Source organism: Rhea pennata, chromosome 5 (genome assembly GCF_028389875.1).
Source record: "Rhea pennata isolate bPtePen1 chromosome 5, bPtePen1.pri, whole genome shotgun sequence".
NCBI lineage: Eukaryota > Metazoa > Chordata > Aves > Rheiformes > Rheidae > Rhea > Rhea pennata.
Window position 1 is genome coordinate 39,593,276 of NC_084667.1, and position 26,661 is coordinate 39,619,936.

Consider the following 26,661-nt stretch of genomic DNA (forward strand, 5'->3'; position numbering starts at 1 on the left):
TCAAAACTCTTTACATGGTCAGGAAGACTGATTTCTTCTGCTATTTCAAGACAGGAGCTGAAAGCATACCCTGGAAATCTCTTACTCCCACTTCCACTACCACCACCTCCATACTACCTTTTAAGACTGAGTTGACTTTGAGCTCGGTCTGTCTTCTGTCCAAAATCCCTGCCTCTGTGGTCTGTTACAGTGTAGCTTCTCTTGGCATCTTTGCTGCTGCATGATGACGACAGAATGGAGAGCGAATATAATCTCTGTATAAATACTGCTTAAAGGCAAGTTAAATGATAAAATGTTTTCATTGCTAATTTTTGAGCATTTGGCCCAGAGAACTGGGGATGCACTGTGAGGTAATTGGAGAGGTTGCTTGGCTAGGTAGTAGCAAGGAGCAGTGAAGTCAAACAGAAAGGGCCAATTAGCTTGCAAAATTGAAACATTGTATGTCAGGCAGGGACCCACAATAAACTTCAGTTTAATTTAAAACAGAAGTTTACAATCTGACCTTACGAGGCCTCATTTCTCATAACTCAATGCGGAGTTGTGCTTCAATCAAAATAATGGTTGTTATTTATTTATTTATTTATTTTTGGGACACTGTTTGCTTGTCTGGGTTAATATGCTTTGCTTACTTTTCCAAACGTCTGGATACTAATATGCATCTCTGTGGTGGCTACTTTACACTTAACTTTTATGGAAACCTAAAGGGGGCAAATATATAAGTAAATGAGTGACGGCTGCTTATAAAATGTTTGTAAATACAAAGCATTACTCATAATATTTCTAAGTATCATTTCTTGGCTTGGTGGTCAGCTTAGGCACTAACAAGGAGTTTGGGTTTAGAGGGCATTGATCGCAAAGCTCTCTCTGGTCCTGACAGCAGCTGGGATCATGTAAAAAACGTTCCATCACTGTCCTAAAGCATATATGTTTATATGCTTTATATGATGGGAAATGAGGCTATGCTCTTCCTACTGTATAGTTTTGTGACCTTATTCTATGCCATTGTCTATTCATTGTGTATGATGGTGGTGATATTTTACTGATATGTGTATAAAACTGCCACTGTCATAAAGCATGCTGTTATATCTGTAGGCCCAGGCACAGGTATTTCTGTTAAAATTTTCTTGATGATTTCGGTATACAATTCAGTGACGTTTAAAGCTTGACTGGTGGATAAGGGATAGTAAGAAGCACTTTTCACTGTTGAAACACATTTGAATCTAAGGTTGGACTCAGCAATTGTTACATACAGAGAATGTTGAGGTGGCAGATAAAAAAGAAGGTACCGATTGATGTAAATAGCCAGAATAGCAGGTATCTTTGAGACATAGCCTTCATGAAATTCGGTACCCGTCCTTACGAATGTGCATAGCTAGAGATAGTACCAGTGGTTGTGTTCAGATAAATACACTGCTTTTCTGGATAGAGTACTGCTCTTTCTGGATATGACAGCTTTCAAGTAAATCCATTTATGTCTGCCTGTGTGCTCTAAATCTTTCACTTTAAAATACAAGGATCCATTCTGCACATGTTTTAAGTTACTGTACATTGGTACCGTATAAATAAAAGCGTATGTGCTTAAGTGGTGCCTCCTATAATAACCTCAAGTTTCATCTTTATGACTTTGGAGTATTTAAATGACCTCGAGATACTGTTTTCTCCCACAAATTAAATAAAATCCGCTCATACAGGTAAGCTGTAACATGCAGTCAGCCCAAAAGGGGAATATACTGCTTGAACAGAGGAATACTCACAGATAGAGGAAAGGCTAGAAGAGATGCTGTGAAGACATATGGTTGAAGGAGGAGACAGGAGAGCGTCAGTTTGATCTGGAATAGAGATGTGAGTTGTTTATCTAGGTCAAAATAAAATGATCACAAGTTTACAAATTTGATTTTGTTTATCTGCTGGTCCTCACAGCAGATCATCAGTTAGTAATCTTGGGCTCCCATGTAAGGTCACTGAAGCCTCTGTCTCTGAAGAAGAAATGTTTAGCTGTCAGAGTCAGACAGAGGACAGCTTTCCTAATACAACTGTAATATTTACCTCAGAGCTGAACTTATTTTGGTTTGACCTATGGATTTTTCTTTATCTTGGACAGACAAGAGTTTCAGTAAACTTAAGCTACTTTATCTTGCGTGCTTGCTGTTTTCAGGACAGATCTTTTAACAAAATTCTCTTTGTGCAGATTTCATTGGTGAACAAAGAAAAGCACAGCCTCCCTTTTGGCTGGAGTCTTTTCGTTGCTTGCCAGGACTGTTGCTTATTGGCATTACTGTGACAAGTTGTTCTTATTTGGGGAAGAAGATTGAGTGGGCCTCAGATTTTTCAAAGGTTTCGATAATCTGTATAGAATGCGCGGTTGCAGAGTGGAAAGCTAAATTTTTCTCTTCTGCCACAGGACACCTGTGTTGTACCAGTGAAGTCATTAAAACTCCGTCTTGAATGGATTGCTTGAAAAGTGGGAGTAAAAATACTTCCCACTTCACAAGGATGTGGAGGCCTAACTGATTCTTTACGGATCTGACTTGGATGTGTGACTTAGAAGGCGGTGCATAAATGAAAAATACCCTTGTCTGTGTAGGGGCACTGGGACGGAGAGTAGCACATTATTTCTCTGAGTAGGATCTGTGGCTGTAGTTTCTTGGGTTTGCTTAGGTCTGTGCAAATAGCAGCTGCATTCCAGTCCACTTTGACCACCTGAAGCAAATAATGCCTTTCAGCTGGTAGTAGGAATGGCATTTTTATTCTAGATTTAATTGAAGACCACTGTTGGCCTTCTGTTCACAAGGGCAAGATGCCAGTTTAGTAAACTAGCTGGAGGCCTTGGCAGTTTCTCTCTACCGAACTGTCCTTTGAGTTCACCTGGTGTTGGAGATGAACCTAAGATGGGGAAAACACTGTTTTGTCCAAGATGCTGTGGATGGGTTTTTGCTTGTGAGAATGTGATATCCTCAGGGCATTTTCTAGGTCACATTACATCCCATCCATCACTATTTTACTGTGATTTGCCTGTAAATGCTACTTCAGGGAGCCACTGTGCAGTGGCCGGTCAGAAAGGTAGGTGTTAGGGGATGTTACATGGCTTGGCTAAGGGACTGGATGTGCAGTACTGATCCAGAGATCTATTGCTGTGTGTGGGAAGGGTCATGGCAAAATGGTCTGCAAGTGCATTACTGCAGAGCTCCTGTTTGGGGACCCTGCTTGGTCAGTCATTGACCTCTAAGGACCATCACCCAAGTGCCTGCTCTTAACTCTGGGAACCTGACCTGTCGTGACAGCAAGGCAGCGTGCTCAGCTTCTGTTCTCACTCTTTTTCACCCTTCTTCTCTTTAAACTCCTCCGATGCTCTTGGTGGTGTTTCCAAGCTGAAGTATATAATGCAAAATTGTATTTCTCACACAGAGCATATTGAGCTGTGCACTTGTGCACTAGCCTGTGCCCTTATTTATGTGACACAGTCCCTAAAGAGTAACGCAAAACTTGGCTGTTCCCATGTCCAGCGAGGATCCCGGCGGGATCCGCCTCGCGGAGGGCACGTGCCGCCGGGCGCAGCGCGATGCCCGTGTCGGCCGGCGCGGCGCAGCCCGGCGCGGCTGCTTTGCGCCGCGGAGCGAGGCGGCGGAGCCGGGGGGCCCGGCCGCTCCGCGGCCTTGGCGCGCTGCCCCTCGCCCGCCCTGAGCGGGGCGCTTCGGGGCGGAGCGCGGGGAGCCGCCGCCGCCGCCCGCCCCCGGCGCCGCGGCCCATTGGCGGCGCCGGCGGGGGCCGGGCCGGGCCGGGCCGGGCCGGAGGCGCTCGCCGGGGAGAGCGCAGCGCCGCGCCGGGCTGTGCCGCGCCGCGCCCGGCTTTTCCGCCCGCTCCTGCCGCCGGCGCCGCGCTGTACCATGGTCGGGGATCACTGCAGCCTCCCCGGTGATCGGCCCGTGCTCGCCCAGAGCCCCAAACCTGGACTAAGCTGCAAAATGGTCCTGCAGGCGGTGGGCAAAGTGCTGCGGTAAGGACGGGCGCGGCGGCGGGCGGGGGCTCCGGCCGCGGCCTCGCGGGGCCCGGCCGGGTGGGCGCCCTCCCGGCGGGGCAGCGGGAGCGCGGCTGGAGGGCGCCGGCGCGGGCCTGGCCGGGAGCCGTGTTGTCCGCAGTCCTCGTGGCTTGAGGAGGGAGGCGGCTTTCGCTTCCCGTTGAGCCTTGCGTGGCTCCCTGGGAGGGTGGACGTTTGAATACCGGTAGCTGCTGAAGCAGAAACAGTTGTCCTCACACAGGCCTGCCGCGAAGTCTCATTTGTGGTCTAAACTAAGTTTCCAGGACGTAACCCGACTGCGAAGGTCCTGACTTTGCATTACTAATGTTCGTCGAATGGGGAGTCTGACAAAGACGACGTGTGCTTTGGCATGTTCTGTACAAACATGTCTTAAGATGAGAGGAAAAAGTTGCTCATGTACCCCAGAAGGGCTTGTGGGAGCATCGAGATATGTGTGACTGCAGAGACCAAAACCAGACTGTTTGGCAAAGGACACGGTAATTTGATCGGAGGAGTTCTGCCCAGTTCTGATTCGAGGGGGAAGTGTCACCACGAAGATTAGGACTAACAGCTTCACTCCTGAACAACTGGAGCTTTTTAATTTGCTTAAACGTGCTCAGATACTTTCTCAGATCTGTGCTGCTCTGGAAAGGAGCCCTGTTGCTCAAGTGTAACTTCATCTGGCAAGCTTTTGTTTGGGCCTGTTTGCTGCTGTTGATTGCCCGTTGTTAAATGTTTGTCAACAGAAACATCATTACTTTCTTTCGCTGTTGACTCATGTCTCTTCTCTCCCCAAACTAGTTTAGAGGTGACATTTATTAAATTAGAGCATTCTGATCGCAAAGTGAAAGAAAGTGACTGAGATCTAGCTGTGCATTAAACTAAAGAAGTTTACTGGGCTTGGAGTAGACTCGAGTATTTCTTGCAGCGTGTTTTAAAGAATCACTGTCTTGCTGTACTTTATGTCTTTCTGTTAACTACCTATTTTTTACAGGAAAGTATTTTTAAAGAATTCAGGTTTCTTCTTCAGCTTTTTAACAACTTTAACCTTTTAGAATTGTTTGACCTCCCTTTTTAGCAATTTGGGGGAGGGGGTTATAATTCAACATGGTGTTACACACTAAGTCATATCATAAAATACTTTGGCTAGAGACTGGCTATTCATACTGTGAAACTTCTGAAGTTTTTGGTAGCTATTCTTTTGGCAGTACTCCCAGATGTAAATCAGTTGGTGCCTCTGTAGTAAAGTATTGCCAAATCCTTTGTTCAACAACTATGGCAGTTTATTTTAAAGTATGGGTAGCTTCCTGTGACTTACCAATGAAACATACATATTTTTGTTTTGTTCAGTGCACACATATGAGAAAATGAAACTTTTTCCTTTCTCCTCCAACTGGAATACAAGCAGAAATAGTGCATAATTTGATCTAGCTTTTTTTCTGAGGTTTATTTTCAACATATAAAACTGTTGTGAAAGCAGGGAAAAGTTGCTGTTACATTTGAAATATTTTGGACTCAGAAAACAATAGCGTAGCTTTATTTAGCTAAAACTTGTTAGAGGGGTGTGATTTACTGCTCCAGTAGAGCTTTTTTTTTTTTTTTTTTTTTTTTTTTTTTTTTTTTTTCGTATCATCTCTTGTACCTGATCAGAGAGAGATGTGAAGTCACAAAAATTTTCTTTGGATGATAGACCGGGACTCTTGCTTCTCTTCATGGATGCCTTATGTATGTTAATCTTGTTTTTCTTCAGTTTGTATTTGTAAAATAGATAAACTCATCATAATCTGCAAAGAGTTCAGACAGCATAAGAGTACAGCTACTGGCTAGCAGCCTGGGTAAATAATAGGTCTAACAGGGGTCTCATTATGGCAGAAATCATGTGTTTTTGCTTCATAAAAAAGTGTGAGCCCAGTGATCCTGGAAGAAGAGTCCCTTGGAATCTGGTTTAGGCTGGAAAGGTGGCCTGCTGCTGACAGCTGTGGTGGGATTCCCCTGAATGCAGATGTCCGCAGCTGAGCTGTGTCTGCTTCGCGCTGGGTAGAGAACAGGCAGTCTGACAGTGCCGTTCGTTTCTTTTATGGAAGCAGATGTGCAATGCAAGTCTGATACGGGGTGGCCAGCTCACCTGCCGACATTTATGCTGTAGGCAGATGAAGTAAAATGAAGTGAATCCCACCATTATTGTAATGGTTTACCATCTATTTCAAAGTCAGTGTGGGACAAAGTGTATTTGATAGCGCTTTTAACTCGGGCCTTCTGCAACAGTGCTGACTGAATTCTTTTGTAGTCTGCACAGAAGATGAAATGATGATGAACTTCAGGATGAAGTGATTTTTCTTCTGTTGGTCAGGTCTTGAAACTGTTTGAGGTTGTGATCAAAGCAAATATTTTGCTTATGTGTAGCCTGACATTATAAACAGCCTGCTGTGTTGTAGTTTCGTTTCACTGGCAAAACTGGAAACCGTCATCATCCTGCCTCCCTTCTACCCCCAGCACTTGTAGAAATTTACAGTGGACAAGGGGTAAAGTGCCTGTTTGCTTGCCGAAATTCTTCCATTTCTCTGTCTCTGGGGATTTTACTAGTTGTGAATTGCAAATCTCAGTTGTTGCAGTGAGATACTTACTGGTATGATTTTCCTGTGCAACAAATGCAATACAGTAGTTAAATGAGTTTTATACTCACAACTATCTTACTCCCTAAAGCTTTTAACATTTGTGTTGTTTTCACTAGTTAGTATTGTAGGTCTGAGTCTTCTGTAGCAGCTGGATGCCAAATAGTTTTTATGTCACAGGCTAGCAATAATAGTTGCCAAAGGAGAAATGAGTACAGGAGGAAAGCAAGAAGGGATTCATGAGAAAGCAAAAAGGGTTCACAAGAAGCAAAAGAAGAAAGAGGCACCCAAGAAGAGGTAGAAATGAGTATGGGAGAGGACAACTGAACCAGAAGGGGGAAGTAAGATAACAGAGGCAACAGATGCGCTGTCAGTCTCTAATTAATTTTTTATGAAAGCTACTGTTAGGCTTTATTATTCTTTTAAATTACTGGTGATTCACCTATGAAGAGCTCTGGAAATGCTTGTACCTTTTATCACATGGATTAGCAAGTTGCATTTAACACTTAAGGGACAGGACTAAGACTATACATACACTTTTCTTATCAATTTACAAAGCTAAAAATGTTAGAGATGTGCTAAAAATCTGTCATCTCCCCTTATAAAATGATCACAGCATAGCTGACATAAAGTTTTGCATATTTCTTTAGCATAGTGTTTCATTAGGGCTTTCTTTCACTTCAGATGTTTTTGAAATATGTAGTCTCATGTTTTTCCCTGTCCTGTAATTATTTAGCCCATGGTTGGAGAGGAAAAGAGAAAATGGGTGCAGTTATGCTGGTTCTTTTGTTTTCTACAAGTTGGTGGTTCTGGACAGAGGGGGGAGGGGAGAAGGGAAGAAAGAATACCGTGAATGTCATTCTGCTTTCTGAACATACTTAGTGTAGTTAAAGTTTTTGGCAAAACAGCCGATTACTGTTAGCTTTGCTGCAGAGGTATGCTTTTTACGTACAGTAGAGGTGGAAGTAGATTTCAGCCCCACCTTCTCCCGGTTTTGTTCCTTGGAGATAACCGAGCTGGGCATTTGAACTGTGAATCGTTCTTCCAGGCAGTGGGCTGACGACTGGGACACAGTTTTCCCCATCAGGGGCAGTATCTGACTCCTGACTGAGGTGCTGCAGCACGGGTCAGGCCTGTGGCTGTGGTGTGCGCTGCACTTGGCACTTCGGGCCCTGCGCCGACCTCCTCAGGATCATTTACCAGGCAACTCTGTTGACAGCATGTTTCCTTTCAAGTTTTCCGAGAAACCTAGCTGCTCTGGGACAGTGGACTAATGCAGGGTCATGGAGGAGTGCAGCTGTGGGTTACAGGGCTGTAATGTCATCAGCTAATGACACGCAGGGCAGCACGTGTGGTGTATACACCCTGCTCCAGGGCAGATGTGGGAATAGATGACTTACACCTTTCTCTTGAGATCCTCCCTTTTTTTACAGCAATGTAAGGGATTATTTGGAAATGAAGCCAAAAAAGCACCCACCTTTTGGGGATAGGTTTGCAGTTAGTGTACTAACAACGTGATATTTTTACAGGTATCTTCCAAGAATGCAGTGATCTGTCATGAATGATAGTGTGATAACGTTACTTTGATCACAGACAAATTTGCAAATTATATAGCTGCATCACACTGTCCTGTATATTTACAGCACTTACAGATTTTAAAAAACAAAAATTCTTTTATCTTCCTCAAATAATTCAGAGCAAGATTAGAAAGAAAGAAACTTAATTTTGACATTAGATTCTGTTTTTCAGTGACCATGCGAAGTCTTCCTAAATGTGTTCCAAAAACAGGACATAGCTGGAGAGCATCACAGTGTGTTTGCCATGAATGCCTTATTCCCACTGCCTTGAACCATATTGTCAAAGATAGCTTTGGTGCCTTCAGTGAGGTTTATGTACGTAGACAGAACTAAAACAAATATTTAAAAAATAAGTTCTATTTTATCCTAGATTAGGTTGAAACTTTTTTTTTCAAAAAAGCTAGTCTAGTGCGCAGCATTAGAAGCTAACTAGTGAGAACCTTGTTTAATGTTAGTAATGTGATTAATTTAGAAGTCTGGTGGCTAGGAAAAAGAGAAAGAAGGGAGGGGAGTGGGCCGGAAGGGTCTGTAGCAAATTGCCATTCAGAGGCATGTAAACTATTTTTATCCTGTTCTTTGCATTTTTCCCTCCCATAACTTTCCATTGTACCAAAATAGTTCAAAATGTTTTATGGTTCAGGGCAACTGAAACCCCTAATTGTCATGCTGTGTCTCACTGAATTTTCTATAACGAGGGATGACTTCGTGTTCAGTGACAGTCATTCTGGACTCTTGCTGGGCTGCTCAAAGAAACAACAAACGATATTGTGAGGCAGTAACATTTTTAGGCAACGTGGTGTCTTCGGTGTCTGCAAGCTCACGGTTAGCACAAAAGTACTCTAGGAGATGGTTCGTTATCCAAGAGACCGAGCAGGGAGTGGTGAGATAAGGCCCAAGCGGCTTTGCCTGTCAAGCAGACCTGGTCAGCGAGGAGAGCCTCTCCAGGTGGGCCACTCCCCTGGCTCTGCCAGGTTTTTGCATCTTGGTGTACGCAGGTAGCAGTGTTGCTTCTAGTGGTGGCTGTGAAACTTCTGGTGCTCTGCTTGAAACTGAGGCCCATGAAGAGCTGTCAGATACTTCTGTCAAAGATCATTTAACAGCCTGATCTCCTCTTGGAGTGCAGGTTTTGAAGCACTGCTCTAGAAAGAGGCTGTGACTTACTAGTAGCCTAGTGAGTCATGCTTTCCTCCATTTCCTCGGGATAGTTGTCTGTTTATTCACTTGTATTTGCTGCAGGAGTGTCATGACCTTGGTGCATTTATAAAAGTTTGTGAAGCATGTACAGTGTATTAACTTAATGAAGAAGTCGGTGTCTTTCTTCATAGGTATTTTACAACGTCGAGCTGTATTTTGTTACGTGTTCTACATCCTGTGAAGTGATAGCCGGAGGGAGATGACTACTAAAATTCTTTACTTTGGTGTTTTGAAATCACCCTTTAAGGTATCTCCAGAGCTAATGTAGGGAGGGTGCCTGCTTGAGGAGCAACAGTGTTTTCCTCTGTTCTAGGGTGATGAGCGTGTTTGTTTTTTTCTGAAGATCACTCCTGGACAACTTGAGAATTATTGTAATCTTGAACTTCTGAAATTTTTTAGTCCTCTTTTATCTCTTTCCTTGGTACATGTCTGTTTCATTATAGGATTTGCTCCTCATCTTAGCTACTACTTGTTTCTGCCTGGAAAATGATTTCAATTTATATGCACATATAATAAAAGCATGTAGCATTCATCCTTCTGGGAGTTCACTAGAATTCCTGGTTTGCCTCTTTGCTTCCTGTGTTGTAATAGCTTATTCTTCTAGTGCTGCTATTTATGGAGAAGATATCTGTTTCTCACTTCAGATTTCTCTCCACCACTCTGTGGTATCTCAAGCTATCTGCGCACCCCAAGATCTTTACCAGCTAGGTTTATAGGGGAAAAAAGCACTTCCCCACTAAAAGAGCCTTTCCTGTTCCATTCTCAATATTCTTTGTTAAACTGCTGTGTTGTTAGGAGTGCAGTCTTCACCAGTTGTTGTTCTAAGACAGGTAAGGCAAGATTTTTTCTGTTCATCTATCATACATCTGTGTCTAACTGGACCAAAACGTGAGTTTGTTAGAGTTCTTCCATTGAATATTTTCTAATCCCTTTTCTTAATCCCTGGTGCTATGGGACTTGACGTAATCTCAAGGAAGATTTCCACAAATTGTTGTTTAAGCAGGTGAGACTCTGCTTTTAAGAACTGCCAGCACCTAGTCTATGGAAGGAGAAGGTGTTAGATGTATGGACTAACTCTTTCATCCACTTTCCTGAAGCAAAATCAGTTTTATGAGTTAATGGTGTCTATTTAACACGGGAACAAGGTTGTTTTGAACTTGTCTGAAAATGCCGCTCAGTTAGTTTTCCCACGTTCATTGCTGTCAGGGACTGAATGAAGTTTAGGCAAGTGGTTCTGCTTGAATTGTACAACAGGGATTGGTTCAGCAGATGATTCCAAGGTGGAAGGAACATCATGGATGTTTGCATATATTTTTATTTATTTATGTTTTTAAAGAAGAATTAGCAATGAATGTGGCTGTCTATCCACAGAAAGGCACATATAGTGACCTTGGAGTTTCTTCATGGGGATTTCTAAATTCAAATGCCAGGAAAGATTATATAAGGTGCCCCGGTAGCTCCAGTCCCACTCCAGAACTGGACACTTCTCAAATTTGCTATCCAGTGCAATGTGGCCCATCAATCCCAATATAAGCTGACTATCATAAGGACACAAGGCAAGGGAAATGAAGTTTCTGGTAAACTAAATTCTACCAGTTCATTGTATAAATCCTCAGTCCACAAGGGAATGCCTTTATTCTTTCCTTCATAATAAAGATGTTTGGGAGAAGACAAACTTAGGATCTTAAGACCACCATCTGTATGGAATAGATAGGAAACTATTCTGTCTCAGCTAAAATAGTTATTTTTCCTATAGTTTTGCAATAGGCAAAACTTTTTTATGTCTAGGTATATTATTCAAATACTGATTTTTTTTTTTGTCTTTTGTCATCAGCATCTTACTAGCAGTCCAGCCAACTAACTTGTTATCTGATTTCAGCTATAAGCTTTCTGAGAAGGATTCCTAATGAGTTCTGAGGTGGGGCCTTAGGTGCTGCAAAATAACTGGATCACTCAGTACTGACAGTGAACTATTTTCTTGACAGAGACTACTAGAATCACCTTTTGTTTCTTTGCAGTGAAAAAAGTAATGCAGAGGTGCACTAGCAAATACGTTTATATCGATACAAAACTAATAGGAACTGTTTATTACTGTCTTGAATTGAAACAGGACTTAACAGGCAAGCAGCGCAGTCTGTGTTTGCAAAGTAGTTGGTTGCGTTCATCCCTTGTTTGGAGGCATGATGATGTTTATCCATCAAAAAAAAAAAAAAAAAAAAAAGAAAGAAACTAGTGTAAATGCATGGCTTCATACTGTGTTTTGAAAAGAAGCACTCAGATTTTAGTCCCTGCTTGTATGAACAACTTAATTGCAAATCCACATGAACAGTTAAAGATACTGCTTGTCATTTGCGTGTGCAGTAGAGAACAAAACAAACTAAGCACACAGATATTCAGCTAATTTTAATATTTAATTTTGAAAATTACTAATACAGTAGCTTTCCTTAACGAATTCCTTAGCTGTATTTTTGGCATTTCATTAAAATAATTAATTTATATTTCAGCAAGCCCTCGAAAGTAAAACAAGTTTGACTCTTTCTGTTTTTCTGATTGCTAGTGGGTCAGTACACATCTGGAAAGATATTTCTACTTAAGCCTTTCAGTCTCTCATGAAATATCCTTAAAGTAAGCAATTAGTATCAGAATGGTTGCTGCCATCCCATAAGCCAGTTAACACTGGTTAATACAACTGTACAGGTATTTAAGCTCCTACATTCCCTGCCGCTTTTTTCCATCAATCATTCAAATACTCTTCGATTATGTTTAAAAATATATATGTGTATTTTTTTTCCTCTACTGCATATAAAGCAAAATTTTAACATGCTGTTTTCTAAGAAATACTGAAACAGCAGTGTACTATTGATAACAAAACTGAACAGAGAGCATTGCAGAATTCTGTTGCAAAGTTTAAAAATTAACTATGGTTAGACTGGTGAATATTTTGCCATATAATTTGTTAATGAAGTTGTCTAATTAAAATAATGCTTTGATTCTTTTTATCTTCAGCTCTCCCTTACCCTGTGAGGAGACTTAAATTGTGTCTTAGAACCGTGGATTTCAGTTCTTCTGTTTAAGAAGACAGTTTGTAAATCAAGACTGAAAGGCACTATTTCTGATCAGCAGATCTGATCTGAGGCATGCCAGGAAAGGTGGGACTTCCCTGAACTACCTTTGGTTTAAACTGAAGTCACACTATTACGAAAAGAAAATCAAATCAAAACAAAAAAATCCATTCTTGAGCTTTAAAGCTGCCATTGAGAGAGAACTGACCATGGTCTGTGGTAACTTAGAGCAGTTAAGTTACCATTACCGTGCAGTTCATTTATAGTGTGAGGGATGAGTTTGTACAGTTTGATACAGTGGGTCTAAATTCCAGGTGAGGCTGCCTTCTCACACTCATATTCTTTGCTCAACCTATTCAATAACCAATTGCTTTGTAGCTAATTGAATTGCTTACAGCTGTGTGTCTCAATGCAACGTGCACATGTGTGTGCTTGTACAAATGCTTTAAAAATAAATTTACAGGTGCAGGCATGCAAAATTGCTTGTGAATAGACAGGGAAAATGACCTTTTTCCATGTCTGTCTAATACCCTTTTTTTTCATTGTCTACTGAAGTTGCTACACAACGGCTATTGGAAGTAGAGCGCTGCTACCCCTTTTTCTGTGTACACTCTCACTTGTGGTGCCCTAACACTTCTCTGTCAAGCTGTCTTGCAATTCTCTTAGATGTAAACAGTTTGTGTTTCTATGCAGGATTCAGCTGTTGAAATCCAGCTTTCCATGTGATTGCATATAGATGACATTTTAAAGGTTGAATTGAGGTAATGAAGTAGCAAGACAGATGCAGAAGGCAGTTGATAAATTTGTTTTCACTCTCTTCCCAACAAAATTACCTTACTTACCCTTCCAGTGCAAGACGTTTTTTGTGCCTGAATAGTTGCAACTTGCCCAGTGCTGCCGGAAGTATGAAAGACAGCCCTTTACTGTTCCTCGCCTCTGGGGAGCTGAACAGAGACAACAGCTATGACTGAGCTCAGCTGCAAGCTGACATGTTGCACCATGTTGAAAAATATTTATCTACTGAGAGCACAGACTCTAAGTATTTTCATTAACTGTTTGGGGACTGTGTCATGCAGTCCATACTTGCCTTCTTTCGTAGTGCACAGCATAATTCTAAAGTATATTTTAAAGCCTTCTGGTAGACTTTTATAAGTTGACAGTTGTAAAATTGAGATTACATGTATGTTAAGCATTATTTGTACCCATCCTCCAAAGCACAATACATAAAGCAAGGTTGGAGATAGTGAGCTTGGCCTGCATCTCTAATAATTAATTTCCATTGTGATAGGTTTTCCTCATGCTATGGTAATTCTTAAAAACAGCTGCTGCATTGTTAGATAAGTATTTTTGCAGAGGTGGCTTGCAAGGAAAAAAGGCAGTGAGGAAAGTAAAACACTTGTGTACAAAGACAAACCTGTCTGCAGGTACTCTCTGATACTCTCTGCATAGAGTAGACTGTCTGCATTTGTATGTCTTGGGCTATATAGCAAGAAGTCTGAGTGCTAAAGCCAGGTTGCCATGGTGAAATAATTCCTGGCTATTAACACACAGTTCTACTCTGAAAAGCAACTCTGTGTAAGCTACATTGTGAAATCCCACATTTATAAGGCCATGAGGCTTCCGAATCAAATTTGCTTGGTTTAAAAATCAAGATAGCTTTTGCAATCTGCCAAATCTACAAACTCCATTAAGATTGGAAAATAGGAACAGTAACTTCTGCGGTGTACACATCTTCCCTGGTAACAGTTCTGGTGGTGAACTGCTGTCCTACAAAGACGGCCTGAAGTGTATTCGTCTGTGTGCTATCCTGGAAATATTACAGGGCTGCAACAGAGTAACTAGGAGTAGCAGTTGCTGTCAAAACTTAAATTTAGCTATGATACACTAGACAAAATAACTCTGTTTTCTGGTATGCAAGTAGAAGACTACAGGAGAGAAGTAGCAAAAAGACTGCTGCTTAAATTAATAGACATACCTAAAAACACATGGGTAACAGATCTTAATTAAGAAGTTGTCATACTTTTACCACAGGGAAATTTCTTTTGACTTGCAGAGTTTGAAAACCTTAAATGAGGAATACTTTCCCCCCTCCCCTTGCAACTGGATTGGTGTTCATTTTTCATTGCTCTTTAGAAGCAGTTGTTTTGACCTCCAAGGGGATTTCAAATTGTGTGTTGAAAAAACACTATTTGAATGTTATAATAAATTGAATAGGGTTTACCTTCCCTGTGGTGTAAAGGGGCTTAAACCACAACCCCAAACTTACTTTCTGATAATCTAAATCTTAATGCAGATCACTGTTCTCACTGTTTGTGTTTTTCTCATAGCTCCTGCTTTGAGATATTTCCCCCCCACAACAAACAGGCTCTGTATTTCTGCCACTGTCTATTCTCAGTTGAGAGATGCTCTTCTCCTTTGCCTATAGATTTTAACCAAAGAAATATTAAGCTATGCTATGGATTTCTGCCTTGAGCTGAGATGTTTTCCACTACAGAAAAAAAAAGTTTCTGCTGACTTTAAGAGGACTTTAGAGAGCTAATTCAGATATAAGCATTTACATACGGAAGTATCTGTGTTTAGATGAAATGAACCCTGTTCCTACTGTCCAATTGCAATATGAGAGTAATAGTTAGAAGGCCTCTTGTAGGGTGTAAAGGAAGTATTTATCCACTGTAAGAATACAAATGAGATTTTTCTTCTAAAGGTTGATGCTCTTCAAGAGGATCCTTTTCTTTGTACTGTGTGTGGGTCTTTGGGTTTGGAAGTGTGTACCCAGGAATTGAGATGAATTGCAGCTGAACAAAACAAACACCCAAGCAAAGGACTCCAACCCGTGTTTTTGGCTGATGAACTCCTGAAATCACGGGATGGAGATACTGGTGGAAAGTAGCCATGGAGAGTCAACATGCGATATCCTCTTGTATTCCTGTGTGTTCTGTGCCAGGGCCTCCTCTGAGAGTGTCCTGCTGGGGGAGGAGGATTTGCAAATAGAGGAGAACGCGCACAGTGCAACACGTGCCCAAGCAAGCATAGTGGGCATAGCTGTGATTTGTTCTGTTCCTGCTCAACTTTTGGCTTGCTTTCTCAGCCAGAGAGGTTGCCCAAGACTGGAGAGGTAAAAATGCAAAAGTAACAATCTTTCTCTTCCTCTCACCCCCAATCTCTTACGCACTCCGGGCTCAGGCACCCAACGGACCCATGACACAGTGTTCTGCTCTATGATTGGTTCTAAACATTGGATAAATTAATTGTTGCGACATTTAATCTATGACCTACTGAATCTCTTTTACCACAGACCTAGTTTGGCTCCACATAGAGCTCTTGAGAATAAACATAAGGAAAGATTTTTGCCCTTTTTCTTTCCTAATTCCCAAAATACCAAAAAATTGGACTTGTATTGAATCTTTCAGGAAACAAATCTTGCTGAGTCTTTGTTTTGGCACTGACTGGTTGGATATGAGGACTTTTTGGCATGAAGGTAAGAGGACAGATGAAAATGAAGAACAGGGTATCTGCTCAGATAAGAGAGTTCTCTGTGTTTGAGCTAGTGAATGATTCCGACATTGCAGCACTGGCTCCTAAAAATAAATAATCTGTTCTTCTCCCATCTGACATCGCTTCCCTCTCACGTTCCCCTGACCCGGTGCCCTTGAGCCCCTCCCAGGAGTGCTGGCTGGAGGGGAACCTGGACCAGTGCAGGGTTTATATAGTCAGACAGCCTTTGTCAAAGGCAACTGGAGAAGTCGGATACATCGTTTAGTGTTGGGGGGAGGACTTTTGGCAGGTACGTTGAAAGAAAGGAAACTCTAGTCCACCATGTTTTACCACAAGAATGCACTCTGCGCATTTTCGTAGCATTAACTGAGCTGTTTGCAAGCCTGGCCTGGCCTTGGTAGTCATTCTTCACAGAATTAAAAGAGAAAAGAGGAGATCCTAAACAGAAGAGAAGGAGCTGCAGTAATACCTGGTCACCAGCACCTATTAGGAGATTCAGCACTGTGTTTCCAAGGCAGTTAATATGCAGCTGACACACCACTGTGTGCTAACGTTGTGGCAAACGCTGAACTAGCGACTGGGGATGAAAGGCCAGGGGTGAGAGTGGGTGGGGAATCCCACCAAAGGAAACTGAAAAGCCCCATGAACTGGAGATGGATACGTAGTGTGTGATGGTGCCCCATGTTCTCCTTGCTCTGCTGAGAACATCAACTGGAGCGCAGTTTGGCCCTACAGAATGTTTTGGGCTTTTTGTTGAGTAGCAGCATTATGAAATAATGTTATGGCACTTGTCATCCTTAACATGCCTGCCATGCCTTGGCACCGACTGTTTACAGTACAGCATCCGGAGGCCAAGCAAAGATTGCCTTTTAAGGCCAAGAGCCACTATGAGAATCCAGAAGAAAAAGTTTCCCTGGCATGTAGGGTACATTCTTCTTTCCTCCTCCTCTTAAATAAACTATTAGTAACTTTTAAAAACAGAACAAAAATGAAGAAGCAGGGCCAGAAATGCTGGCAAAGACATTTTATTCTGTGCAGCCCCCTTAGAGCTGCAGTGTAACCAGCTCATGGACTCTTGGAGACGACTCCCAGGGCCGGAGACGAGAAGAATAAAACTGAGGTCATGGAGGTCTGTCACAGACCTGGTGCAAGAGGTAATCAGAACGGAGACCGTCTTAAAAGGCTTAGTCTCCTTCCCTTCCCCAAGCCCCGAAGAAATAGTCTAACCACAGCAATCTGAACAATTTAGTTGCATGATACAGTGGAATTTAGGCTTACTTTCTAATGCCTTACACAACCTCCCTTCCCTTGCTGACTCTTCTTTTCTCTTCCTTCTCAAACCTGAATGTGTATGTGTATATCCAGGATTCACGTTCTGGGTGTGCTGTCATATGACCTTCTCAGGGGAAAAGTTAGCAGCGATCTGGGGTAACATGGTGCATGGGATTGTAGGGAAAACAACTACTTTGAAATCTACTTGAGAAATGTAAGGCCAAGTACATTAGAGTACAGTTTGAGGCAAAAGAGGGTTGCAGACTGCCCTTAATAGCATCTAGCAGACTCTGCATCCTGGAGAAGATGGCAATACAAGATATGCTATGACTGTCCATCTGTCCTCCATCCCTTTTGAAAAATAAAGAGGAAGGGAGAAGTATCTTTCTTAATCTTGACAAAGATACAATACTATGCAGTCTCTGACTTTTTCTCAAAGGAAGGGCAACTACAGTGATGTTCAAATGAAACACCTGATTCCCCTTCTCTCACCTACCATGCAAATAAATATTGAAAGACCTTAATTAGCAACAAGTGACTTTAAGGTGCGTGGAGCTTTTCAGTAGTCCTTGTATTTATCTGAGAGGAAGATTGTAGATTGCTGTGGAAAATGGGATGGCTGCGGTGCCATGGACAGCCTTCAAGAGTTTGTTATTGCTGTTTTGTAAAAACTGGCGTAACCTGCTCCATCATTGTTTGTGGTGGGAGTTTGTCACTGAGAGTCATAAATTTTAGCTAAAAAACTGTTTTCTTGCTGCTGTGACTAGGTTCAGAACTCCCACACTTAAGCAGAGCATTCCTAACCAGAAACTTACTGATAACTTCTTTCCAGTAAAGCACCTGGGGGGGGGGGTAAGAAAGCTAATGGGAAAATCCGTTAGCAGTTAACTTGCTTTTCCTTATAAAGCCTTAGCCTTTCATTGATGGTTAAAACCTCTGGGTTTTTCCGCTTTGCAAAGAGAGTACATTACAGGGGGGAGAACTTGCTTTTTCATTTTTTTTACATTCATGGGTTATGTTGCCTCTTCTGTTCTACTCACCTCCCATTTGATTCCTTACCCAGAGAAAGGAGAAGTTCAGATGAAAATATCCAGTGTAACTTGGATATTGAGATTGAATTACCACCCCTTTGGGTTTTCTTCACTGCAAAATATAAAAACATGAAAGTGTTCATATAAAGACTGGCCGAGGAGATGCTGTTAAAATGCTGGCTAACTGCCTCTCCAGCTTTGTTGGAGCCTCTTAATGTTTTAAGAGGCTAACCCCCATCTTCAGATCGCCAGGAAAGTAGATTCTGGCAAGAGTGTACTTCATGTTTTAATACTTTGTCTGTGGAGGATGTTTTAAAACATCTCTTTCAAAGAGAAAGGAAAAACTTCATGATGAAAATTAAAGGCCATGATGATTATTATATTCAATAGTTCAGTAGTATGGAGTACTTCTGGGCAAGGTACAGTGTAGTGTTGCTGTCAGTTCATCTAATTTTTGGGAGACTGCAAATTCTCCACAAAAACATTTTAGTTGGGAATGTGGCATTTCAAATCACAAGTTTTCCAGATTCTGAGCCATACAAGTTGTAGTACACAGCTTACATTACTTGAAAGAACCCCCAAAACTTCAAATAAACTATTCATATATTTTCTTTATATAATCTGGTGAAAATTTTGTGCATATCTTATTTTTTGATCTTTCCTAAAATAAAATTTTCTTTTTATGCAATTTTTCTGTACATTACTCTCAACTGTGGACTCTTAATTTCCCAGCACTGTTTAAATAGATTAGATTATCTCAGTTGGAGATAAGCTCTCTCCTATTTATTTATTTATTTATTTTATTTTTTTTAAGGATTGCATCATTTAAACTTGAGTAATAAATAGTTACCTAGAAAAAGGGTTACTTAAAATTTGTTGTTAACCACAAAATAAGCATCTTTGTCCTGTAAAGTTCATGATCTTTGGAGATTTTCATCCCCACTTGCTCAGATTTAAAATGGCTTGTGATTTTTTTAATGTTTGCAAGTGGGAAGGCAGAAGTTTGCCACGTAAAGTAAAGCCTGTTAAACCTGCTCTGTCGACTTCCATTTGAAAAATCAACATGTTTGAGAACTGGTCGGAACTTGAAAAAAAAATCTTTGAAACTTTTCAAATTGTATGTGGTGCGTGTTTCTAAAAATGTTTAAAAGCACCACTTAACAACAACACTGGTGATTTGTATTTAAAAAAGAAAAAACTTCCCTCATGTTGGTTAGTTTGGTGAGGAACGTAGGATAGAAGATGGTAATCGAAGCAACGCGATTTATCCTTAAAAGGATTCAATTTTAGATATAGTCTAATAAGCTGCATAGCTTGCTGGACACAGCAAGAAATTGCCTTTGGAACAAAGGAATCTTGAATTGGTAGAGCCAATCTTTAATAAACAGATCATTGACAATTTTAAGTTTGGCATTTAGTAAATCACTAGTATCTCCTGTGTGATCAAACTTGTAATAAATCAGGCTCATACAACCAAAAATATGGATGCCTAGTACAATTTCCAAAATAATGTAAACTAAATCAGGTTATGAAGCATGCCCACACAGATCCACTTAAAAGACACTTCTTTAGTTGTATCAGATTGCTTCCCATGTGTTTCCTTCCAAACAAACCGTATCAGTTAAAACTGAAGTGCATCTTTATTATTCACACTATGAACAAACTTCAAACCCTATAGCCAGTTTCTGCTGTGAAATGGGGATAATGGTTTCCTCCTGTGATATTAAAACTAAATTAATGCCTGCACAGTGCTTTGAAGATGCTCCAAAAATGGGTTGTTTTAAACTAAAAAAAAAAAAGCCCACTGGGCTTCTGATCAAGAAAGAAATGAAAGAGTTTTGAGAAGTATCCTGATTAACTGAGATGATAAAGATACCTAGGATGTTGGCGTTTTTACTTGACTTAGCAAAGCGTTTAGTCCAGGAAAGTGATCACCATGGCCCAGCTGGCCTGTCACTTGCTGCAGTTGCCATCTGCATGTCTTTCCCTCGTGAAATACAGACAATCTTCCAGCTGTCCTGTTTTCTCGGCAGAATACAAAGCAGAATATGGAAGCCCAGCTAGGAGTGGTGAATCTGTAGTAACATGCTTGGAACCAGATTGTTTAACCACCTTCTCAGACATTTCACTTAAGTGATCTCTGTTCTGCCATCTTTCATCACTTTTCTGCGGCTTCCTCCTGGTGTGACTTGGTCTGTGGTATCATATTCCATTGAGTGCCTAAAACCAAACAAACATAACCTTATCCTGGGAGTTACCCGAAGAATTAGTTTGGCTCTGGTTTACCTGTCAATAAGAAATGCTGAGAGGCGTTTCCTGGGATTCCCTAAAGGTGCTTTTTTCTCTTAATTAGTAGTTAAGCACTGCTGGACAAGTTTTGGTCTAATCTCTTGGATGACCTCTGCCAAATTGCTGCCCAAAAGCTACTTCTCCAGCTGCTCTGGTGATGCAGTTAACCTAACCTGTGAGTGCTAAGACATACTTAACAGAATTCTCTTGATAGATAAACAAGTGAATCAGGACTTCATTTTCCTTTAGGGTGCCTACAGTGCCCATAGTATGAAACTTCTTGTAATCTGATAAGACATTTAGTGAAGTTTTCCAGTAAATAACCTACAGATGATGAACTTCGGTTTTCCTGAACGGAACAGTACAATTCTAATGTTCTCATCATTTTTCCTTTTATTGAAAGCAGGCAGAATGAGCTGTTAGTGAACGTGCTTCTTTATGCTGCTACATTCTTCATGTAGAAGGGTCTTTTGGGACATCTCAGAAATAGCTACGCTTTTTTTTATATTTATGTACTTAAAATATGAAAACTTTAGGAAGGCCTTTTGAACGTAAACACTTTATAGTATATAACAAAGGGAATAAAGGATGCTTCTCTTGGCACGTTTGGAGTTGGTTCCAGGTAGATGATGTTTTCTTAAAAGCCTTTGAAACAATTCTGAACTTGGAGGGAGGAGAGAGCAGAAGGAAGCAAGCTAACCTCTAAACTTCATAGTTTTTGGTAATTCTAGTAGTGAATGTGAATGTGTGCACTTTGGTTTATTTGGACTAAAGATCTACTGTTTGTTGACTCTTAATAGCATATAATCGTGTTTCTGTGTTTTCTCCATAGTGCTGTAACAGTCTAGTTCTGTAAGTCTATAAAGAAAACATTTTAGAATTGACAGCTTTCAAACTAAACCCACAATTCTACATTTCAGACTTAGCATGATTCTGCTAATACAATATGAGCCTACTGGAAGGAAGAAATGTGGTCCTGAACAATTCAAAACTTGGTGTTTTCAGGTTTTTTTTTTTTTTTTTTTTTTTTTTTTTTTTTTTTTTTTTGTGCTTTATACTCTTTGGGCTCTGTAATATCCCAGGCCCACTGCATTCAGGTCATGAATCTCTGCTGATAGATACAATTTCTGTGGTTCTGCTTTAGCCCTCAGCAGCTGCAAAAGATTAAAAAAATAGTTTGTGCTGCAGACGGTGATTTGATGTTCAGACTTCAGTAGTGTGAATAAACCCGTTTGATATCAGTGATTATAGGTATTTTACAGGTTCGCTAATGATGCACATCAGTCAGTTGTTTTTTGGTTTTTATTATTATTTTAATAGATCAGAAGTTTTGGAAAGGGGCAGGCCAGAGGTCCTTCAGGAAGTTGGTCTGAAATGCTCCAGTTCCAAAACCAGGCAGTTGCAGAAAGACAATCTGTTGAAAAGATGAAAAGTGGTGCATGTGCTAATCCAACATTAGACTAATTTTGTAGAAGTGAGGGGAGTTTGAAATGGGGAAAGATTCTGAGGAAAGATGAGGTAGACTCAATCAACTTTCTATTCCCTGAAAAGCTTGCCTCAGCCTTCCTACGTCTGGCTTCCTTCTGTGGTTTCTCTCCACAGCCTGGCTCTATGACAGACTGTCTTTGACCTCTTCGTCTTTCTCTCCCCACCTCCTCTCAGAAAACTGCTCTTAGCTGACGTGGCACAGCATCGCTCCACGCTGACTTGGGGCCCTTGATTTAAGTATCCTGAAGTAAAGCAAAGACACAAACTGTGTTCTACCCAAAGTACTTCTGGTAATTTTTCTCCCCCAGTGGTTTAATGCGGTTTGTCAAACCATTCTTTTAGGTTGACATTTTCTGCATGTTTGTTATTAGAACTATAACCCTTTTCATTTTCTTGAATAAACAACTTATCCCTGAATGCCTGAAGTTCCCTCCCCCCACCCCGACAGACCCTCCCCTAAAAAAAGATAACCAACCTAAAAAACCAAAGAGTGTATTCTGCATAGACCTTAATATTGTGTGCCAGAGGCCCAGTAGGTGTGAAAATGTTGAACAGAACATGCCAGGCCTCATTTCAGCAGCATAGGAGTAAGTCAGCCAATGCGTGGAATTAAGCAAATCGTGCCCTTGGGTATTTTTTACTAGTCAGGACAAAGTGCATAGTTCCAACTGGATTTATGCTGTCTGAAGGTGGTTTGAAGTCAGTATGGTATTCCTGAAAGAGGTCAAATGTGCTGCTTCATCAGTCTGAAGTGAGGCTACAGACTACTGAAGGAGATTGTTGTTCTGATGCTATTATGTTTTCCTTGAATATAATCTCAAACTCTGTGAAAATCTGAAGTTTCAGGCTCAAATATACATTAAGTGTACCTTAAAGCATCTTTAAATGCATTAAAGGCAGGGCCTCCTGCAATTCTTTTTCTGGACTTCTCTGTTTTTTATCTGTAACTCATTTTTACATGGTGAAGTTCAAAAGATATCTAACAATGTAAGAGTTTGGAGGCAAAAGTACTTAACTGTCAGCCAGGAGTTGCTGGTCTAACTGCACAACCCTTCTGTACTGAGCCCTACACTATATAACACCAGACCTCACATGTCCTAAAACATGAGGAACAACTGTAAGAATTGCCCAGGTTATTTTGCTAACAAAACCTAAGAGAGAAGTCTCATAGGCTTTGTTTGAATTGGAATGTATTTCTGTGGAAAAAAATGGGATAGCTGCAAGTATGCAAGAACAGCTGTGTGCTAAACTAGTCTTTTTGCAGATGAGTTTTCGTTTTCATACTGTATTCATACCCTTTAAAAAGATGTTCTGTGTAACAGGCATCCTTCCTCAAACCATTACCATTCTGCACTACCATATGGAAGTGAAGCGTGACTATCTTCCCTACCTGAAACCTGCTGCAGCGATTTCCGTACATCTGTGGTTTATAACAATATTGCAAGTGTGTAAGCACGAATTATATTTCTGTCCTGACATTTTCCTTGATTTGCCCTTGATGATGGCCTTCTTGAAGTCTGTCTGGTCTTAAGTTACTGATTGGAGAGAAGTATGATGAAACTCAATATAAGTTCAAGAGAGCTCCTGAATATGCCAAGGAGATAAACACATTTTGAGGAATGTGGTTTGTCTGCTTTTCTAAATCTAAGTGGAAGGTTATTTCATCAGACAGCTATACTGGTAGCCATTTGTTCCATGTTTCATAATGCAGATCTTTCTGGCTCAAATATACTGGAAGTTGAGAAGGCGAGTGTTACTGTAGTTAACAGTTTCTTGCTGGACTCATCGATGTTCCCTTCCAGAAGACTTCTGGTATCTCAGAGAATGGAGGGCTGGAATAGTGAGGAGAGCTGTGCCTCTGGCTGAACAATGCCAGTAAAGTTGTGTGGAAAGAGCATTTTTCGAATTGAAAAATATTCATTCTTGCAGCAGTCTGTTTTCTCTGTTTCTCAAGCTCCCGTTCCGCAGGTGAAGGCTAACTACGATGCAGCCGATTGTTAATAAACTTCCATTCGATTAACTCTCTCGGCACAGTGCCACTCTGCTGTCACCACTGTTCACACGCATAAAGAAAGGCTGTCACTCTCCCAAATAATTTGCTATCTAAACTGACAAGTTAAAAGGATGACAGAGATTGAACAGCTCACTACATTTCTTATGCCATTCAGAATTTTCACAGATATTTGAGAAAGGGTATAATTTCAAATAAACTTTTTTCTAAAACTATCTTTTGCTTTATTAGTAATAAAAACACTAAAGAAGAGAAGGCAGGAGGAACAATATAAACACAAATACATGCGTTGGAAGAGTTCGGATAAACTGATTTCTTTCATGTTACTATGGGTGTTCATCAGCAGTAAAGGTAACCTGTCTTGTCTTTTTTTTTTTTTTTTTTTTTTAATCTTTTACAGGAAGTCCAAGGGAAAGCCAAATGGTAAAAAGCCAGCACCGGAAGAGAAGAAACTTTACCTAGAGCCAGAATACACAAAATCAAGAATTACTGACTTCGAATTCAAAGAGCTAGTGATGTTACCGCGAGAAATAGACCTGAATGAATGGCTAGCCAGCAACAGTAAGTACGGTGAACATGTACCTCTGAGCATGCTGTCCACACCCAAAAAGACGTTCATTAATCCTGTTGCTTTTTACTGTTTTCCATGCTTAGAAGAACACTCAATGACTGTTCAGGCATACTGCATAATGTATGTCATTATACCTTGAGTAGTAATTAAGACGTCTTACTACACTCCAAGTGTGCTCAGCAACGTGAAGTCTTGATGTATTTTTTTCCTTCGCACTCCCTCACTGTGACACTGAGGACATCAAAATTTTTAGTGTTCTAGGAACATCAGCTTCCCTTTGAATAGTCTGCTAAACCTACTGGTTCAACGTGTTTTTGAGTCAAGCTATTGGCCTTCCAGAAGCATTGTAAAAACAGGCAGTTTATTGAGACTTGTATGCAAGGCAAGTTATGCTTGAAAACAGACGTTTTAAAGTCTTTTGGATGGATTTCTTCTCCCTACTCTACCCAATTTGGTGGAATTGCTGTGAATTTAAACTGTAGTCAAGCTGGAGCTCAAAGAAGTAACTGATGAAAGATAAGATACTCTGACTAAATACTGTATAAATTCCCCTGTGCATCTGATTTCTGATTTACAATATTTTTCTGTGCCTCTACTACTTCATTTGCCAGTTCTAACATGCAGGTATGACCCAGTCCTGCTTACATTTTCAACAGTATGTGGTAGTAGCAAGAAACTGCTTTAAAGCATGTAAAAATGACACTAATTAGAAAAAAAAAGTCAGGTGCCTTCTGAGTGTTAAAATGCCAGATCTCTTTAGCGATTCTTAAAAAGTGGAAATGTAACAGTTTTCATGATATTTTTTTAAAGGAGGTATGTCATGAGAATAATGTAATTTTCCAGCCACTTCTAACTGTACATTTTAAGTGCAACTTGAAAAGAATTCAGCAAAATGTTTGCCTTCAGCTTAGAATAGAGTATTTGACTATAAAGGTGAAGCTGATGACAGAGATACTTTCTGGTCTTGCTTCTTAGTGAGTAGTAACAGCTGATGCATCATAGTACTTTCATCTTAAATCCAAAAAAGAGCTTTCATTCTCTGTACCTATTATTTGTTTTGCAGTTCATCATTGGACTCAAATCATGTTTAAATGTGTATGCAAATGCAGGCCTCTGAGGTCACTTCACTTGCTCCATTTAAATAATTGTCTGGGGGACAATCAGTGTTTGAAAGTGTTTTATACTTACGCATTTCCTTCGTGTTTATTTTTCAGCAACAACTTTCTTTCATCACATCAACTTACAATATAGTACAATCTCAGAATTCTGTACAGGAGAGTCGTGTCAGACCATGGCAGTGTGCAATACGTAAGTCACAGCATGCTCAGCATTTACTATTACAGGGTTTTCACGAAGTCTGGAGATTTGCTTGTGGGTGGATATTGGTATTCAATGGAGTTGGGCAAGTGTGCTCGATCTCTTTACCTAGTAAGGATGTAGCAGCTGTGTATCCTCCACCTGCCCCGTGAAAGGTGGTGAAAATCTGCTTTTGTGGAGGCCTAAATCTTTGATGATTCTTAGTTGGTTTTACAAGGTTGTATCAGAGACAAATTACCATGTTTATAGTTTGGGTAGAGGGTTGGAAAAGTTAAAAAGCAAAACTGTTCATATTGGAAATACTGCTGGGATTCCATAGAAGGTGGAGAAGGATAACGGATTGCGAAACCTCAGAGGGTGCTTGTGATAGCTGGCATGCTGACAGAGCACCAGGCTTTCTGCCTGAGTCCCCAGGCACAGAGGGGACAAGGGGCAGCTTTGCAAAGAGTAAGGAAAATGGCTTCGTTTGGCACTTTCACTCTGTAGGATTTATTAGTCCTTCTTAACGTTGAGTTGCTGTCACTTAAGAAAGCAAGCTTTATAGTTTTACTGTAGATAGTGAACATACATAAAAAAAAAGTTGCCATAAACTTCCACTCTTGATTAGCCACAGTCTAGCATGATGGAATATGGAATCCAGTTGGGTATGAATGAGCCTGTTGTTCCTCACCATCCCCCCAACTCCATTACTGCCCCCCCCCCCCAAAGAAAAAGAAAACACCTGCTC

General features: G+C 40.8%; 1 protein-coding gene across 3 annotated transcripts in view; it reads left to right on the top strand.

The window, feature by feature from the left end:
* Positions 1 to 26,661, top strand: part of MOB2 (MOB kinase activator 2) — a 114,889-nt gene that overhangs the window by 79,969 nt on the left and 8,259 nt on the right. For 2 of the 3 annotated variants that reach the window (XM_062577548.1, XM_062577547.1), the window contains exons 2-3: positions 24,447 to 24,607; positions 25,832 to 25,925. In XM_062577548.1, the coding sequence (XP_062433532.1) occupies positions 24,447 to 24,607; positions 25,832 to 25,925 (255 nt within the window). Of the gene's footprint in view, positions 1 to 3,789; positions 3,995 to 24,446; positions 24,608 to 25,831; positions 25,926 to 26,661 lie in introns of those variants that run through there. The other variant, XM_062577546.1, reaches the window with a different exon arrangement.